This window comes from Vespa velutina, chromosome 5 (genome assembly GCF_912470025.1).
Source record: "Vespa velutina chromosome 5, iVesVel2.1, whole genome shotgun sequence".
NCBI classification, from domain to species: Eukaryota; Metazoa; Arthropoda; class Insecta; order Hymenoptera; family Vespidae; genus Vespa; species Vespa velutina.
In genome coordinates this window covers 2,721,134-2,742,047 of record NC_062192.1, presented here as the reverse complement: position 1 = coordinate 2,742,047, position 20,914 = coordinate 2,721,134, and the positions used below count along the sequence as shown (strand labels likewise).

The 20,914-nt window shown below is 31.9% G+C and overlaps 1 protein-coding gene across 1 annotated transcript in view; it reads right to left on the bottom strand.

Annotated features, from left to right (window-relative positions):
* Positions 1 to 8,372: 8,372 nt before the first annotated feature.
* The window catches only part of LOC124949168 (hemicentin-2-like), a 30,296-nt gene continuing 17,754 nt past the window's right edge, over positions 8,373 to 20,914 (bottom strand). Inside the window, exons 3-10 of the mRNA XM_047493829.1 lie at positions 16,698 to 17,042; positions 15,639 to 15,953; positions 15,216 to 15,367; positions 14,968 to 15,112; positions 14,306 to 14,599; positions 13,634 to 14,023; positions 11,977 to 12,288; positions 8,373 to 9,531 (exon numbers count right to left, since the gene is read on the bottom strand). Of these exons, the coding sequence (XP_047349785.1) occupies positions 8,927 to 9,531; positions 11,977 to 12,288; positions 13,634 to 14,023; positions 14,306 to 14,599; positions 14,968 to 15,112; positions 15,216 to 15,367; positions 15,639 to 15,953; positions 16,698 to 17,042 (2,558 nt within the window). The 3' untranslated portion in view covers positions 8,373 to 8,926. The remainder of the gene's footprint in view (positions 9,532 to 11,976; positions 12,289 to 13,633; positions 14,024 to 14,305; positions 14,600 to 14,967; positions 15,113 to 15,215; positions 15,368 to 15,638; positions 15,954 to 16,697; positions 17,043 to 20,914) is intronic.

Here is a 20,914-nt window from a genome sequence, read left to right as displayed (position 1 = left end):
ATCGATATAAATAGACGTGAATCATAATCAGATAAAAGATTTTATAAAAGTAAGAATTACGTGCGGATTACGTGTAAATTGTGTCTTGAAGTATTGAATCTTATAAATTTTAAACCTCATTTTATGCCAATTAAATATCCACTACGTGTTTTATACTACGTAATTATATTAGAATTATCAAAACACTTCTTTTTACAATCTCACGCATGGATCATTCTAATAATGATTGTCTCATAATCATTGTAATGTCACATGGTGATTCAGGTATACTTCGCTCATATGATGACGAATATGATGTTTGCAAACTTTGGTTTAAGTTTACAGAAACTAAATGTTCCTCTCTCAAAGGAAAACCGAAACTATTTTTTATACAAGCTTGCCGAGGTAATGATACTGATTCTGGTATCAATTTGGAATATCGAAGTGAAACACATCATCAAAATGAATTACCGCCTAATTGCAATAGTACAACTGACATAATCAATTTCAAATTGACCTAAAAAGATTTGGAAATGTTTCTTACACCAAATGAACCAGATTTCTTAATCGGATAAGCAACCATAGCAGGTAAGCGATTATAACTTGGTAGAACTGTATTATTAATCATTATTAAAAATAAATCAAACATTTCATCAATTAGGTCATTGTGCATATAGAAGAGATAAAGGATCCTGGTATATCGAAGAACTTTATACGATATTTAAAAGATATGGAAGAAAGTACGACATATTAACTTTATTCACTTTCGTTGCCCAACATGTCGCATTGAAATATATATCTTTATCAGATGAGGAATCGGAAAAGAATGATAAAACACAAATACCATGTACCACACATACATTAATCAAATAATTCTATTTTTTTCCTGAAGAAGCCGAAGACGTACCTGTGGATTTACGATTAGATCAATACGTAGATAACTTCGAGAAATAACAAAATGGATTTTATGATATTACATCAGTATTATATCATTTAATGGTTCATACTTTCGAATACAAATAATTTTAAATTAAATAACAAAATCCAAAAATAAATTTGTTTATGTAATCAAAGAAAAAGATTAATAAAGAAAAAGACAAAGAGATGGAGAAAGAGAGAGAAAGAAAAATGTCCTCTTGGTTACCGCAAACTACACAATAGTTGGCCGTTTCATAATAGCAAAGCCTTGGGGCTGTAAGCGAACAGACGGGAGTGAGTTTTTCCTTCGTTTAGATTCAAGTAGACTATTCTTATTGTTAGTACTATTCTTTCGTTGCCATGACACGGCTTGCCTTTTTCCTATTCGAATCTTTTGGCTCTATTCAGAATTCCAACTATTCCATAAACTTATTACCTCACAGTGTAAAAAGAAAAGCGAAACGAAAATATACCAATTTAAATTGTTCTCCTGCACGATAACTTCGAACTTATTCGAAATATACAATTCTTTATATGGGAGATAATACATTTGAATATACACGTTCACATACAAAATAAAATTAAAAAATGTAAATGCGTAATAATTATTTGAATATCGATCGAATCTTTTGATTTGTTACTCGAAACAACTGCAATATTATATTGAAATTTTTTAAAATTTATCTAAACTTTTTTTTCGCTAACAATTGCAATAATATTCGGTTGGATCGATTAAAATGGGGAAACTCTAGATATGTTCGTTTTACCTAAAACGCCAATATATTTTGTACTCCACGTTCCTGAAAATAGTTGGGTATTCGTGCTTTAAAATGGACGGTCGGTGGTATCTGTTTAATCGGTAGGTTCGAAGATTTATAGCATGGTACACACCGTTACGTTTCATCGTCCAAAATCATTTTTCGATTGATTATCGTCGTCCGTCCCTTTCTTCTTTTTGTTTGCTCCATTCTTTCACCTGGCTATATGGAAAAAATGTTTCCATTCGCGTTTCTATTTCTATATATGCAAGCCGTTGATTGTATCCATCTGATAGTATACTTTACATATATATGTATATATATATATATATATATATATATATATCTATATCTATATATCTATATGTATATATATATATATATAAAGTGGCCTCCAGCGTCCGGTCAGGCCAGAGAACTACGCCCCCTGAACCACAGTGAAAAAACTTCACATTTTCGCATCTTCAAAGGCTGAAGAGATCATACTGCTTTTATGCTTGTTTTTTATGCATTAGGTTCGACCATCAATATTCTTCATATTTTAATATTAAAATATTTATTATAAAATTTTTTATTTTTGAAAATAATCAAGTAATTTATTCGAAATTAAAAATAAAATATCTTCGCATTTCAAAAATATTTCTTATGAAATATCGATAAAATCCATTCGGCCATTTCATGAATATTTAACATTAAAATGTTTATAATAAAATAGATACCATTTTGAAAGTTTTTCGGCAATTTACTTGAAAATTATATACACGAATTTTCACTATAGTATATAGCCTACGTATAAAACTTTGTTAGATTTGGTTTTGAAAATTTGTTACTATAGTCGAAAAAAGTTTATACGCATACACACACACGCACACACACAGGGAATGTCATATACAGAACTTCAAAGAGAATTGACAAATACTATTTCTATCAAAAGTTATAGCTAGCGAACGCTTTTCGTTATAGCGATTGCATAAAACACTTCCAGCATTTGTATCTACAAATAGAAACTACAAACTTTCAACCCACAAATAAAATCGTTGAATTACACTAAGAATTACTTAACTATTTAGAAATTTATAATTAACTATATCTAATAGGCCTATTTGATTAAATAATAAATCCTACGAGACAGTTTGAAAAGATTATCATTTAAATATCTATAGAAAAACGATAATGATTTCTCATTATTTTCTAATATTTAAAATATAAATTAAAAGTATCTTAAGATAAATTTTATTGATATTTAAAAAATTAATACAAAATCATACGATGAATAAAATCGATTGAGTCACCAGAAATCGAAACGCTAAAAATCTCTTATAACTTTATTAAAATCAATTTTTCAAACTATATTGATTAGACGTTTTTGACTCAACTTAATAACTATTGTATATTTTCTAAATTCTGAACATAGTTTAAGATTTTTATTTAACTCCCTATATACGTTATATCTACAATGTATCTCTTATTTTTAATATCTTTTCCTATGATAATAGCAATTTACAATCACATACATACACACACACACACACACGCACATACGCATGCACTCGTACACATTATCAAACAATTAAGAAAGATCTACACATTCTCATATACACATTGTTATATTCATCAATATTTTTCACGTAATATACACCACCTATTTTTTACTTAATTCATGAATAATTAAGATGACGAAAAGAAAATATTCGAGGAAGTAATATATGTCTGAAAACTGTCTAGTCGTCTATCTAAAAAATAAACTACAGGTGCTCGTTGGATTCGTATTAATATTCTCTACAACTTTTGTTAGATATAAAATATTGATTTCCACCAAAAAAAAAAAAAAAAAATTGTTATAACTGCGGCCTTTACGAAATAGCTGCAATAAATATTGCATTTCACTCTCAAAAAACTAACAACTTTTATTCGAAACATTTGTTTATAAAACAGATAGAATCGGAGATATTTGACCGTATCATTTTAAATGAGACACTCGGTATAAAACGAAAAATCCAAAAGAACGAGAATGACAGCCAGTTGTAACAGGAAGGCTTTGTATCGTCGGACCACAGCAATGCCATCCATTGCGATCGAAAATCCGCTTTAAATCCTAAAATTCAAGAGATAGAGAGAGATAGATAGATAGATAGAGAGAGAAAGAGAGAAAACATTCGTTACATCCAGTTTGTTCTTCGTACCGAACCCTTTCCTAACTTGAATATCTATTGTAATTGATCGTTGTAATATATCTCTGTAAAATGCTTCAATAGATACATATACATAAATCTTTGATATGATTTCAAGAAAAGAATGACGTGTTTGACAGAAGAATATAACATTTTTAATTGTTTCCAATCGAAATACAGATATAATATAAATGGATTAATATGATGAATCAACGATAAATGGATTTATCAATGAGAATCAATTGATCGATAGATTTGTTTCAGTTATAGAAAAATTGTGCTTGCTCTTACTAATAACGAAATGATCGTTTAATCGTAAGCAAAGCTTCTTCAAGGCCTTTTCCATTTCCTCGCAGGTCACGCAATTCTTATCAGACATAATTGCCATATTTTTCGCGTCTTCCAATGATTCATCAAGGATTCCCTCAACGATAGTTGACAGTACAGCTTCGGCACTTCTCGACAAAACGTAATTTCCATTTACTGGTATGTCAAAGAAAAATGAAAAATAGAATTATGGTACTATACTCCGTTCAATAACATAAAAGTAACAATCGAATTATTAAAAATACTACAATCACAACCGATATATATATATATATATATATATATATATATATATATATATACATAACTAATTAAAAAATATATTACAATGTTCGCAATGTTTTTTTTTCTCTAATATTATCACTAATATATTTAACGAAGCTAATCACTTTCATAGCCTGATTATTATTAAATTCTTTAAATATTCATTTTGATCAAGTTGAATAGACATCTTGCTTTTTTCTTTCCTCTAACTTAAATTCGAATCAAATTTTTTCGATTGATATTCTCTTCCCTTTTAAACATTCTTCATTTTCCATAATATTTGGAAAATTTTACGTAAATTTGGAAAATTTCGATAAATCCTCGAATATGATCGGGTTCAAGAGGATAACATATATAAGCAAAAATTTTTTTCACAAAACGCATCATTGAAAATGTTCAATCATTAAAAATCACTGCGTTCTTTCGATCTTTCGACGAAGCTCGTTGTAAATTTTCTGAATATAATTACTTCGTTTTATTAAATTTAGTCTTTTAGTTTTCTCTCTCTCTCTCTCTCTCTCTCTCTCTTTCTTTTTATCTTTAATATAATATAATACAAAGTGTTATTGAATCCTTCTGTATAGTATATTAATAGCTGAATAGGTAGAATATTTCGAACTTTGATTTTTTTCAAAAATTCTATCACGTGATTATACAGTAAAGTACACAGATTTATTATATATGTGTTCTCTTTGAGTTTCGAAAAGTTAGAAACTAATATCTCGATTATAACTAGTATAGTAAGTATAATATATAAATCTTTAAAATATCTCGTGAACCGATAGGATGTGTCGCTGTATATCTACTTTCATTTCTCTTTCATAAATTTGCCAATGCAACGAAAAAAAGATACATAAAAGAATAATACAAAAAAAAAAAAAAAAAAAGAAAAGAAAAAATGTAGGAAGTGTTTCAAAGTAAAATTTCGATGGTTAAAGTGAAACGTAACGAAAGAGAAAGAAAGAAAAAACTGTGGGAACGCTCGACGAAATCTTTTCTTTTTACTTTACTTCGTATGATGAAAAAATCATCTTCTCATCCTGTCTACACGTAGACATTTAGATAGAATGACAATCTACACGTAGACGTTTTCTCCGAGTTTTCATCAATTTACTTTTAATTCGAAATATAAAACAACGATGTGCTATATAATATGACACAAAAGAAAATTACTTTTCTTTAATATACATATGATCAATAATGTATTGATCTGTGAAGATTCATATACATATATATATATATATATATGTATACTCATATATATACATTTATATCTACGTAACGTACACCTAAAAATAATTGTTTTTATATAATTTTCAATCCTCTGATAAACTTATAAAATTTTATAAGAAAATTTCGCAGAAAAAGTATGATTCATTTATCTATAAAAAAAAAAATAAGAAAAATATTCGAATGACATCACTATGTTAACATTTCATATCTTTTCTAGATACTCGATGGTCTTTTATCGATCTGACGTCGATGTAGCTCATCTCGTAAAGTGCGCTAAGCAATTTGTCTTTTACAAATGCTCGTGATGATTCTTCACTTTCTCTACTAGCACTCTTCTTGTGGAACCACACCATTTTCTTCAAAAAGTAATCTCCTGTACGTTTTCGTTGCAGCTCGATGACGAAAAGAGTGCTCAACGAGAAAAAAAAAATGAAATAAAAAGCTAAATCTCAACGGAATAAGCACCTCACGATCATTTTTTTTCGTCTCTTAATTTTGTTAATTTTTTAATTCTTTTAATTTTTAATTTTTCTCTTTTGACTTATTAATCTTTTTTTAATATTCTTTTCTTTCTATCTTTTTTTTTTTTTTTCTTTTCTTTTTTTAGATACGACCGGCACATCCTATATCGTATTCTTCTTTTCAGAAATCTCGTCGAATATTTTTCTTTCTCAAAGGTAGTACTTTAAAATACTAAAAGAGATTAACGACTTTCCTTACATTTTTTAATAAACATTAAATGAGTCACAAAATTTATGTAAAAATTAATATTGCAGTTTGAAGTCTATCAAAACTCTATGATTCTTTTCTTCGGAATTGAATATGTATTACACAATGATACAATTAATTATTACGTCAAAAACATTGACATATTTTAGGTTAATAAATGTCGATTAACAAATATTTCATACTTACCCGCCTTTTTTTTCGATTTCGACGAAATTCTCTTAATGTTGGTGTAACGCTCTGGGGGTATCTTTCGACGCATTTTGATTTTAACGAAAAATATCTTTTACTTTCAAGCCTTCCAACATCTCGTACGAATAATTTTGACAAATCGTACAAACAGCCATGCCGGTTGCTATAATAAAAATAAATGAATGGAATAGTTTCAATGTTACCTCAAAAATATTCTTATCGCGTAAAAAATATTACTTTCTTAAAAGGAAAAAAAATTATCATATTACTCATATTGATATGTGTGAATTTCCATTAATAAATCGATTATACACTCACCTTAATAATTATAGAATTGCTACTAAGTTTATCTCGTAAAATTCTACTTACAAATATAAAATAAATTTTCTAACAGGATTAACGATCATTCACGATTCCATATAATTACAATAGTTATATATATATATTGAAACTCTTTCAAAGATCGTTCAAAAATTCATCCAAATCCATATAAATAAATAAATTTCGTTCTTTCGTACATCGAAAGAATAGTCTTTAGACAAAATTATTAAAAAGAATATTTCAATAATATTACAAGTATATTATAAATATTTTCATTGAGTGCAAAAACGATAGCTTACAGTGAAAATTAGAACAATTGCTTTAAGAAAAAAAAAACAAAAAAAAAAAAAACACGATTTTAAGATTTTTAGATCGACGTGTATATTGTATACGAAAAAAATATACAATACACAATGTATACAATTAAATTACGTACAATAACCATTCAGATAGAATTTGAAAAGAAATTAAAATTGAATATTATAAAAAAAAAAAAAATGAATTGAATGAAGTGTGCATAATAAGAAATGATGCTGCGTCAATTAATTAATTGTAAATCCGTTCAGACAGATTTTTGTTTTTCTTTCTTGTTATCACGTACAGCAAGTACATTTTCCTTTCTCTATAAGACCCTTTGGCTTGCTAGCAGGTTATTTCCGTTGCAAGCGAAAGGAGAAATTCGATGGGTCGAAACAGCCGTTGTCCTAACGATGTGATTTATCGGACTGGACAACACAGTGTGTTTGCACGCGAGAAAGCTCCCAGCCACGACGTTTCCGTCGTTTTCGTCGTGCGAACGCCGTTTGACGTCCAGTCGGCTCTTGGCTGGCTCACCAAAGCGACTATCGACGTGGACCTTTCGAGCGTCGAAACGACGATAAGCGGCTTATCGGCGAATCCGTCGGCAGAGCAAACCGTTCGTTGAAAATCAACGACTACTTGCAAAAAGCAAAAAATATTCCCGTCAACGGAATTTCTTGATCGGATGTACCTTCGTAACGTCACGGATTTTGGTTTGATTCTCAAAATGATCATTTCATGTGATTCTCGTTTCATATAAGAATTGATCGTTTTAAGAAATTAATATTTACAATTTCGTTTGAAATTAAATACATTCCAATATAGATTACATAAATTATAATTATATGTAAATGTAAAATGAATTATAAAAATATATAAAATAAGCAAAATTAATTCGTTTGATATAGCAATCTCTATATTTGATTTCGACTAAAATTAATAATTTACCTCAAAAACATAATCTATTTTCATAACGAAAATACGCTCAGATATCGTATTTAATTTGTTTTTAATTTAAATTCAATCCAATTAAAGAAAAAAGAGAACAGAAATATCTCAAATAATTAATGATATATGAGCTTTCATATATCATTAATAATCATGTTTCAAAGTAATAATGAAATAGTCAAAAATTATCGTTCGTTTTAAAACATTGGGATAATTAATAATGGATCCTAAGAAATTATTACACAACGAGATTTATTATCCATATATACAAACGTTTACATAAACTCTCGAGGAGCTGAAAAATGAAGTGAAAAACGAATGTGATACCAGTCCATAAAATCCTTATGAATCCAATAAACTGTTTTTTAATTTTTCCATATTGAGGCGACAATTGGGAAACGTGTATCGAAAAATCGAAAATCAAAGGTATTATAAATACGAGGAATCTTAAACGACGAGAGATTTATTGTCTATTTACAAACGCGATCCTTCGGGAAGTGATATTAGCTTCTTTGAACAATTATCCTAAATTCTAAAAGGAAGGACTGAAGAAGAAACAGGGCATTGGGATAAAGACGCGATAAAAGGGATAGGACAATGAACCTTAGCGATATTTATTGTCTCTATGTACAAACGTCGAATGAACAACGTATGGTACGAGGATTGAAATAGTCAAAATGGTTCTACCATACAGGCATACGCACACAGACTGACTCATTCTCTCTCTCTCTCTCTCTCTCTCTCTCTCTCTCTCTCTCTTTCTCTTTCTTTCTATTTTTAGTCAATCATTTATATACAACTTTCCTGAACACGAAGACTCCTCGTATAAATATCATGAGTACGATGAACCGGTAACGTGCTAGGTCGAGCTGGACTAAGGCTCCTTTCGGATCCTCCTCTCTCAACGTAACCATTCGGGTAGATCCAGGAATCCTTCGCTCGTAGAACCGAGGATGGCGAAGGAAAATCAAGCTCCTCGAGGCATCCAAAGTCTTTCGTTCTATTCGCTCCACTTGGCGCATAGTTTGGCTCGAAAATGTCGGGTCGTTGCTCTAAGAGCTTGTTTGGTATCAAGTCCGGATCGTCGTCGGGTAATTCTGTTGGCATGCCACTGCTACGTTCTTTAAACTCATCTCTTATGTCCTTGCTAGTAGTATTATTTGTCATCGTAGCAACGGCCACACCGGGCATAGTAGTAGTTGTTGCTAACATTCGATTATCTTTACTCTCATATTGAACCACTTCTGTTAATGTCTTTATACCTTGCATCGGATGATTCCGACGATAGAGAGTTAAAGTTATTCCAAAAATAAGGATGCACACCGCTGTTATACCGCCAGCAAAGCAAGCCACCAATAGACTGTAATCTGTAGTTTCTTCGGAAGTTCCACGACCTTGGAAGAATTAAATCAATAATAGACTAAGTTACACATAGAATATAGTATTGAGATAGATGTTTGATAATTAACGTAGCGGAATTTATAAAGAAAGAAAAATAAAAGAAAAATAAAAAACAAAAAAAAGGAGAGAGAGAGAAAGAAAACACTAAGGATTTAAGGAATATTTAGTTAACGTTGATTAGAAAGATTCGTTCGAATTCTTTTCTTTTTTTTCTTTTTCCCCTTTTTTCTTCTTCTTCTTCTACGTCTTCTTTTTCTTCGTCGAAACGATTTTCTTGAATTGACTCTAAGAGAAATCGAAAAATCAAACTGGCGACTAATTTGTACCCACGGCGAGTTGCGAGGAAAAGACTGCAGCGTAATCGAAGCAAAGTCTGTGAGCTAAGATTGGCTCGTCTTCGAAAGGATCGTTCTTCTTATCGAAAAGGACGAGAAGGAAGAAAGGAAAAGGATGGAGAAGAAAAGGAAGAAAGAGGGTTCTCTCGTCCAAACGCTTGCCGATCTCGGACAGACGTGTCCGGTAAGCGGAATTCGCTTTTTCTCTCTGTTATTGGATCACGAAGGAAACGCAGGTAGATTCCGGAAGCGAAGATTAAGAGGAAACGGAGAACCGGTTCGCGGAGAACGATAACCTTTTTGGAATTCAGAAAACGCTGTGGCTTGTTAGCCTCTTCTGAAGGATTCCTACGTGTTTACCTACTTCTACGTATGTATGTATATATGTATGTATGTATGTATATATGTATGTATGTATGTATCTATGAAAAATATATACGTTCGTTTATACATACGCGATGTCCTCTGAGAGGATTCTTTTTGAGAATACGAAAAAAGATGGCTTTACGAATGTTAAATATACTTATCTATCTTAAATCGTTTTATTCCCCTAATAATAATATTTTAATACAAATTTTCTCTTTATATTCCTTAACAAAAAAAAAAAATTAGAAAGCATATCAGTTAATATAATCGTCGTGACACCATTTTACATTCATATTCGCTTACGTTGAACATATTATCATATTAACTAGTTTTATGGCTATTTAAGAAAAAAAGGAAAAGAAAAAAAGAAAAGAAAAAAAAAGATCACAATTGGTGGTAAGCCACGATTCAATCGAGAACGCAAAACGAGCAAGAAGAGGCTCGAAGAGCGAGCGAATGCTCTTGAAAGAAGGACTCGCACACGCGTACCTTCTCATAAAACGGAATCGTATCGCGTAACCGATATGAATTACGCATGAGGATGGAAATTAAAGACGATAAATGCGGCCGAGAATGAGGAGAGCTACTCGGCTCGTTTATGCGATTTTAATTCAGCCCTTACGATGGATGTTACCGAAGGAGGCTCGCGTGAGAGGAGAAAAAAGAAAGAAAAATTCTTTCTTTTTCATTTTTACCTCTCCACTATTACTCTTCCTCGTAATGAGAAAGAGAAAGGAGAGAAAAGAAAGGGAAACGAGTATAATAGTAACAAAAGTAAACAAGAACGTTGAAGGATGTTCTCGATCCTGTTGCTACAAGCGACGCACGACTTGACGTCCTTTTCTCTATCTCTCTCTTTCTCTCTCTCTTCATTCAACAATATACTCATTATTTCTTATTAAAATGATTCGTTAACCTTTGCCACTCGCAACAGAAGACATTTTTTTAATTATCTGAATGGAAATTAAAAGCGATATTCTTTTTGATACTCTGTAATGACATTTATCAAAACTCAAATACTCGATTGTCAGACATTGATTGAATATAATTAAGATATCGACAATATAATTTATGGAATCTTTTAATTGTAACTTTATGTTAATATTAGAATATATCGTCTAAAGTTAGATAACACTTCATACTTTGTCGATAACACTTTGCTCCCTGTCAATCTTTTAAGACTCCCGCAATAAATAACTAATTATTCATACATATATGTAATAAAGGCCAACTTCTCTACAGGGATCCGAAATTATAATATATTTTATTTATACACGTCATTTATGATCTCAATTATCAAGATATTACGAAGTGATGTCAATCTTTATACTTAAATAAATATTTTAAAAAATAAATATTATTAGTTAGAAAATATTTAAGTAAGAAATAAATATTGTAAAAAAAGACAAATGATTGAGAAAGATCTTAAAGGAAGATATATACGAAGAATTGATTTTAAATGAAGATTTGTCAATTATAATCGTCTTTTCTTCGAAGAAAGCTTAACAAATGTCACTTTCAAATACATCATTCAGTTCACGCTGATATATATATAGAATTCTTATATATATATATATATATACAAAATCTCCATTCGTTTCACGATAAAAGGCATAAATCTTGTATCTGTCTTTTTATGCCATTAAAAAAATTGTATTATCGGAAGGATCGGAAAGGTTGGAAATAATTGATGAAAAAGGATCCAGTTTTCTTTTTTATGTTTCTTTTTTTTCTCACCTGTTGTATACATGGCGACTCCTTTAAGAGAAACAGGTTCAAGGACGACGGGATCGCTTCGACCTTTTGCATTTACGGCATAAAGATGTAGCCTATAATTGCAACCTGGTTCCAATCCTGATACCTCAAAGACCGGGCCAGTTGATCTATCCGTGTGATTCAAGTATATAGTATTTACATGATAAACGTTATCCTCGCTGTAAACCTCCAACTCGTAATTAGTCAACGGCAGACCACCGTCAAATCCCTCGGAGCATCTGACGATCAACCAATCGGCGTCCCTCGGGTCGGTAGCTTTAAAGTCTTCGTGTCCTGTTTTACATAGACGCGTGCTTATCTACACGGACGATTCTCATGAGACAACAAAACTCTTGCAGTTTAATCACGGCAAAAACGAAATGGACTAATTTACGTTAATGAAGTGAACTCAAAAGTAATGGGATTAAAATTAGAAGTTTGATAATACGTATTAGTCGGTATCCATGAACAACCAAACGAATCAACTCATTTATTTAGAATGATCATTTATCATTTTCGATTCGACATAGGAATCGTCTATTTCTTTAATCCATCGCTTTTATATATCGTTCATACTTTTTATATGATATAAAATCCTAAAATCCGAAAAAAATTCAAATGGAACTTGATAAAGCCTAGCGATATCGCTGCGTTCACACTGGATACTTTTTAAACTCTCGAACAGACACAGAGTTCCTCGTTCACTATCGTCGTTCGATAGAAAGGTGTAAATCGACGTTAACGACTTTTTTCTCTTTCTCTTCTTTTCTTTTTCTCTTTTTTCTTGTCCTTTCGTAAGATTTCGAAGATAGTACGATAAAAAAAAAAAAGAAAAAAGAGTGAATCCCATCGTTCCCGGGAGCGCATTCGTCAAAACTATTAAAAAGTATTTATCCTTCGGGAGTAAAGAAACAAAGAGGGAACATCGCGAGGTAGTCGAAGTTACGAAACCGGTAGCACCTGACCTACATTGCAAAATGCTGTGCCGTCGAAATCCGAACACTTGTTTCTCAGCACTTAGCTGCTCCCCTTCCAAGCAGAGCGGCAGCTCTTTCATCCGACAACGGCAGCGTACACAACGCTGCTGACTCTACGGAAAAAACGTCAGTGATGTGCGACCGTTTCTTTCGACGTGACGTGGCAGCAGCAGTAGAAATACAGAGAAATAGAAAGAAGAAAAAGAGAAAAGACATTTCTCGGTCGACTGTTTGCGTTTTTCACTGGCTAAACTACCCTATCGTCTTTAATAGACGTCCTAAAAGACAAATTTCAAGAGAATTCACATTCGCGATAACCGTTTTAATGTTAAACACAATATAGAGGCATTACCTACTTTTCAAATTAACACAAATTAGGACGGATTTTTATTAAATATTAGAAGGCTAAAGTTATTGAAGTACCTTCATTCATAATTTACCTATTCAATTCATATTCATAAATAATGTTGTAAAGGATGAATGAAAAATTAAATAAAATCCCATGAAAAATAATATAGAATTAATCGTAAATGTTTAACCATATTGATAAATATAAGAAAATAATGGGTAATTATTAATCGCTAGCATGTAAGAAAAAATATCGATTTATATAAATTTGGCTTAGTAGCCAACATGATAGGAAGATAGAGCAGGTCACTTACCCATTCGATAGGAGAAGGCTCCGGTCGATTGTACGTATGTACAATTCTGCAGTGGGTATGGCTTCCCAGCTACAATGATCTGAAAAAGACAGGGCGTTTTCTGCAGCCCTATACGATTTCTCGCCCAGCAAGCTATCGTCCCATAGTCCATGTCGTTCGACGGCGTGTAATTCATTCTGGAGCCGTGCCAATGGCTCGTGACGAGGCTCAACGGTTTGACCTGCGTGAATCGGTTCGCCGGCACGTTCATCAGCTCGCCGGAGTTGTTGAACGTCCATTGAAAGGTCGTAGGAGGTGGTTTCGATTGTACACCGCAAACGAGAGATATCGTCTCGTGCTTTAACGCGCCTACCACTTGTGTTGATGAGCCTTCTTTGCAAATTGGGGCATCTAAAATATTAAAAAAAAATCATTTTTTCATCTTGATTAGATCGATCCAATTAACGATCATTAATAATAATCAGAATGAGATTTATTATTATAATAAATAATAAGATTATATGCCGTTCAAATCATTCCACTCATCTCCCCTAAATCTAAATACAATCTTCACTATTTCAAATAATATTATATAAAAAGTCATTAAATATAAAGATATCAATTTATACGTATAAAAATAATTAACGTTCACTTTTTATTGCTTTAAATATTTTTGTTGAATGATCAACTTACACATTATTTCTAAAGTAACTGGTCTACTGGTAGATTTTCCTTCAAGATTGGTAGCCATGCACGAATACTCGCCAGCCGAACTTCTAGTTACACTCTGCAAAACCAAAGAATTACCACCAGGAAGTATGATCCCGGCTGTCGCGTTCTGATGTAATTCTTTGCCGTCCTTGAACCAGGCCAACTTGTAAGCTTTTGGATTGGCCCGGACGTCGCACTCGAAGTAGACGTCGTCACCCTCGTTTATATCGTTCGCCCGCAAACTCGAGCCCAATTTGATCGTGACCACTGGAGCGTCTGTAAGCCGCAAACGCGATAAATCGATCCCACTGAACTCCAATGTCCCACAAATATTTTCTCCTCGCGTGAAATCATCTTATGCGCCATTCAATTTCATTCTATACACATATAAATCATTCTTAACCATAAACATTTTTTTTCCACTCCATTTCTCCGTTCGCTCAATTAACACTTATGTCGAATTGAAAAAGAAAAGAATTACTCTATTTATAAATATATTCGCACTAAAGTGATACAAAAATAAAATAATATTTAATAATAATAATAATAATAATAATATAAGTTAATAACGATATAATAATATTTCTTACCGTTGACGATTTTATTAATATTCAACGTTTAATGATTAATTTATTTTCACTTACAATGAACGAGCAATCGCCATCTATCTTCCAAGGCACTGTCAGGTACAACAGGATTTTCGGCACGACAAGTCAAATACTTTCCTTCGTCCTCGATCGTAGGAACATAACTCAGCACACTTCTCGTTATGTTCGGACTATCTGCAAACTATGAAGAACTCAGTATCTAAGCTCGTATAAGACGAAACAATATTCGTTATATAGATAACGTCTGATATTTCACGTAAAAGTTTAATAGCAATTGCACTCACATTTCTAGCCATATGTTTCACTTGATGCGTCCCTTTCCACCAAGTTATAATGGCTTCCGGTCTTGAACCAGAACTCGCACATTCTATTTCGTACGTTCTTAATGCCGATATGTGATTTCGTTTGTTTGTTATATTCACTATTAATGGTTTTACTAAAATAAAAAAAAGAACTCGAATATATTAACTCGTCTCTCAAAATGATATTCCAGTCTGCAAAAATATCAAAAGATATCACGGAATTGCACGAAATTACAAATCATATGATTCTGGAAAAAAAAAAAAAGGAAAAAAAAAAAAAAAAAAAAAAAGATAGAAAAAAGACAAAAAAAGATAGAAAAATAGAAAACAAATAAAAAATCTTGAAAATCATTTGTACACTCTACAAGCTAGAAGATATTCAATAGAGATATTAAAAAAACTCACGATTAACGTCGAGAATAATCTCGGATGTTAACGGAGACATAAGTTGTGTATTGCTCGCTCTGCAAATCAACCTAGCCCTTAAAAAATCCCTTGTAACTCGCGATACATCCAAACGATTTATAGTAACGTCTCCATGCTCTAACGTGTACGTATCGTCGAGTAATTTTCCTTCAAAATACCATGTGACCCTCGGTGGTGGCGTGCCTCCGATCACCTCGCACAATAGCGTCATCTCGCTACCCTCGTTAAAGGGTTGTAATATCTTCGCCAGAACTTTACTCGAGCCCATGTAGATCACCGGTTTCTTTGATGGCACTATTGTTCGATAAAAAAAAAAAAACAAAAAAGGGCCGACGATTAATCGGCGCAGTCAGGTTAACAAAAATATTTATTTTTTCATGGAACTAACAGGTTAACGAAGAATTACAGAAGCATTTTATTTTTAAACCCTTTTAAAATCACACGGGTATATAATCAAACTGGAAATACAATATATAAATCAATTAAATAAAAGAGTGAGCGTTGAAATTAAAAAGTAAAGTTTAACCAACAATGAGAAATCTTCAAACAACTATCTCGATTCATAATAACATTGGTTGATTCAACGTTTTAATAAAACTAGAAAGGAAAGTTAGCCATCTCTTTGACTGATCCAATCGAGAAAATGAAAATGCGGCTAGCCGCAGATGAGGTCAACACCTGTTGAACGGTTACTGCGTTCGATTAATTAATTCGAAATCGCGTTGCCCTTCGCCAACCGAAAGCTAGTCAAACTCGTTACGCGATGACCCGTCTTCGTTCTCTTTTACGCTTCATTAATGAGATCCATTCGACTTAGCAACTTTCCTTCTTCCAGTTAAATAGACTACTTCTTCTAAACTTTCCTCTACTTTCCCTCTACGAAATATTTGAAATATCGCGGTCTTTTCGAATTCTTCGGGTTAATGAGTTTGTAATTTTCACGAAGAATAACAAAACACTTGACCTATATCGTATGAAAAAGAAAATTGGAAGAAAAGTGGAAAAGGAAGTGATAAGGACAGGATCGATTAAGCTCACCTATAACGGTGAGGTTGATCTTCTGATTCTTCGTTGGGCTATCCTTAAAGTCCACTCTACATGTATATACTCCTCCATCGGTCGATTGCAAAGGATCGATCTCGAGTTCAGCTGGCACCACGTTTGTCCTCATAGTCGCTCTTTCCCCAAATACATATGGATCCGACCAAAGCTTTGCTTGACCTACGGCTCTACCGCGGGCATCCACACTGTATATTGGCTCGCCTTCCTTCCCGTCTTTGTACCAAAAGACCATGATAACCATCTCGTCTTTCGTCGGTGGCTCGATATCGCAAGGTATTTGCGCTTTGAAACCGGCCACTGCCGTTATGTCTAATACGGGAACTGGAAAATCGAATGGCTCGTAACTTTTCTCATTCCTTTAAATCGTTCCCGAAGGATTTAATATTTCTTCGATATCGAAATACGTCTTCAATTTACTCCTTCGTCTTTATTCTTTAATTACGTATTTTCTTAGATTAAGTCAAAACTGTCATTTTGACATTTGAAATAACAAACTTTAATCGAAATTTCTTCATGTCTTCTATTCTCTCGTCATATTATTAATTAACACTTTTTATTATCCGAAGAAAATCTTGAAATGTAATTGTTACACGTAAATCATACCGTTGGTATTTATTTTAAATGAGTATTAACGTCAGCGAACAAAGTAAACGACAAAGGCATTAAAGTTTTTATTTTCTATTTAATTCGACTATATCTTTTGATCTAGGAAAACGATCAAATTCGTAAGGAAGTAAGGAATCACGTGGTAAAGGCTGTTAGTACTAGTCTTGAAAAACAAGACACGTAGCTGAGTTACTTCGTTAGAGGCAAAGCGAAGACACGGAACCGATATCTCTTTGGTCGTTCGCGCAACGTTCGCAAAGACATGGTAAATTTTCTTGCCGGAACCGCAAATTTCGAGTTTTAGTCAATACCTTTAGTGCGAGTGGTACGACTTAACTGCAAATTGTTGGGACTCCGGTCAACTTATTTGTATTCAGTTTATCTGTCGCTTTCAATGTTAAATTATTATAGAAACGTGTTCTATTAATAAAAAAAAAAAAAAAAAAATAATAAATAAAATAAAAAAGAGGAAAAAGGAACGAAAAAGTGAATGAAACAAATTTTACAAAATATCGTCTCTTATCAGAAACAAATGTATGTAAAAATTTCTCTACATCTATTTGCATATTTGTAACTATCCCTCGATAAACAATCAACTTGAGCTTTTTCTTTTTTTCTTTTTTTTTTTTTTTTTCCCCAAAATACATAAATCTGTCAAAAACTGTCGCTCGAGAAGGCAAATAAAAATATTTGATGAAATTTGTTGTTTCCGAAGATTAATAGACAACGTTCAGACACCTAATCAATAAAACACACCATAGATACATTTCATTTTAGAATCGATCGAACTTTTTATCTGCATAACACACGAAGGTTATTTCCTCTCGCTACGTTTAGCTCCCTATCATCCATTATTATTTTACGAACAGCAGAACAACATTTCCCGAGCGACTCTATGGAAATATTAATAATATCGGTATAATTCACGTTACCAAGAAGAAACACCCGTTTCGCGACAGTCGTTACGAGGTCAGTCGTTAGCGACTCGATTACGACCTTGCGACTTTAATTTCCCTTCTCCTTAACTCCCATTCATATCTATCGTTCTTATGTCCTTCCTCGTCATTTTAAATACCTTAAAATACATTTTCACGCGACCAAAATCGCGAGATACGTCAATCGAAAATATTATTTTTTTTCATTTTTATTATCTCATTTTAACAATAATTAACTTCATTCGTACAATAAGAGAAACGTATTAATTTTTTATTAATATTTTTAACAATTTAACACGTCTCTCCATTTTCTTATTATTTTTTATTATTTCTTTATTATTTGTTGCTAAAGAAATAATAATAATAAACGAAAGATAATCCATCAAAACATGCCATTATAATGAGCTATCTAAAATAGCAAATATAATAATAACGGATTTGTTAACGCTGTCTGTAATTTAGATCTATGATCGCTTTGTACTTGCTTACACATATACCAGGTATGAGCACACACATACACACACATACACACACACACACACACACACACACACCTTCGCTAGTGTATGTATATGCGTATAATCATCGTTCATGTCGTCAGATATAATCGCTTGTTAGCGTTTCAAGTGTACTGTATATTAGGCGAATCCATAATCCGAATTCATGGATGACGCTCGTTACAACTAGTTCTATAAGAATTAAAATATAATACATAATAATGTATGGATAAGCGTACCTTTATCATAAGTTTTATTCCCTCTGGACGATCTAAAATAACGAGTCGACGTGTTTGCAAGCTCATTTGCAAATAACAAACATGACGGTGCGAATCCAACCAGGAAGCAAATGGATCAATTAAGCTATTATCAAACTTAACGATATGGAAATAACAATAACAATAACGAAATTATATAAAAGGCAATTATGATTAAATCGTGTAATTTTGTATAAATGAAAAGAAAATAAAGAAAAAAGGAAAAAAAAAAAGGGAAAAAGAAAAACGAACAAATATTAATGTAAAGAAATAAGTGAAACGTTAAACGAAAGACCGTTTCAGTCTTTTTTATCGATCGTTACGTCAGAAGAGAAAGAAACAGTTATGAACAAGGTGGATGAAAAGGAAATAAAAGAAACGTAAAAGAAAAAGAAAAAAAAAAAAAAGAAAAACCTCCCGATGATAAATGTGAAGAGTTAAAGAACCTCGTAACTTGAAGCTCGCACGATCTATATTAAATTAATTCTATGTTGAATCATCGTAAGGGGAATGTTAACGAGACTCGAACGAATTCCTGCCAATTATCCATCCATAAATTATCCATAGTTGACATGCAAGGAGTATAGTCATTAATGATCAGACATTACAAGCAAGAAAATGTTCTACGAATAGCGGTTGAACGATCAAACGAGCACGAAAAAAAAAAATCTACGAGTACCATTAACTTTATCTTACGAATAGTTAAGCAGAAAAGACAGTTATTTCCGTGAATAACATTGTTATCGTGATAGTTTAGACAGGACTATAAATTGTCTACTTGTATAAAGAACGTTATAAAGAAAAATTAATTGGTTCCAAAGTAAAATACTTGTACGCTTTCGTTCTTACATTTTTCTTTTACATTGTTTCAATATAACGGGACACCTTTTAGAATCATACTGTATATTTAGGGAAAAATGATCTAATTATCTTTGAAAGTAATTTATATTACATTATTTAACTAGCTAGATGGTCTAATAATCCCATCAGCTTTCCACAAACCTAACATTTACCTATACCCTCATTTATGTATGTTGATTATTCTCTCATAGCAATCTACGTGCTATCAGTGTTGAAGGTTTAAAAATCATCGAAAATGACTAACCAAACTTATAAAAAAATTCATTTTTTCTCTTTTTCCTGGACTTAAATATTTTCTTGATTTGAACCATCACCTCGAAAGATTAATATTTCGAGTGAATCTCTTTGATTTCTTTTATAAGATATCAAGTACTTTTACTTACAGAACTAACCTTCGTTGTATCCTATCAATTTTACTTTAGGATTTTTCTCTCTTTTCTTTTTCTTTCTTTTTTTTTTCTTTTCTTTTTTTTTTTTTTTTTTTCTTTTTTTTTTTATTGCTTCCTAAAACATATATAAAATTCTTGCATTTGACGTATCTTCCTTTTATTACTTTTGTTTGTTAATGTACTATGTAGAATTTTTCAATCTACATTTTCAAATATCTCTTTAAATCCCGTTTTTAATCTTTCTGTAAGCTTTGAAAGAAAAAGAAAAAATGTAATAATGACAAAAGCGAATGACTTTCAGATGAATTAAATGTAGACGTGGTCATGTTACTGGACCGAATTTCCTGATTAATGCCGTTCATCCGTCGTATCTTTAGTTTCGTTTCAGTCTACCTTAAAATTGAATTTTATGATACATCAACCAGAGGATTACATCTTTTCTCTTGTTAGAGAAGTTTCTTGCAACCGCTATTTCTACAAATTGCACGACAACATTTCTCCTTTTCATCTTTCTATGTAATATACGTTTCTCTTGTAAAAGGAATCTTACGTGTCTTAAAAAAAAAAAAAGCATAAATCATTTGGAAAGTAAAAATAACGAAAGTATTTATATATTTAATTATAAATTTATGAAGTATATATATATAT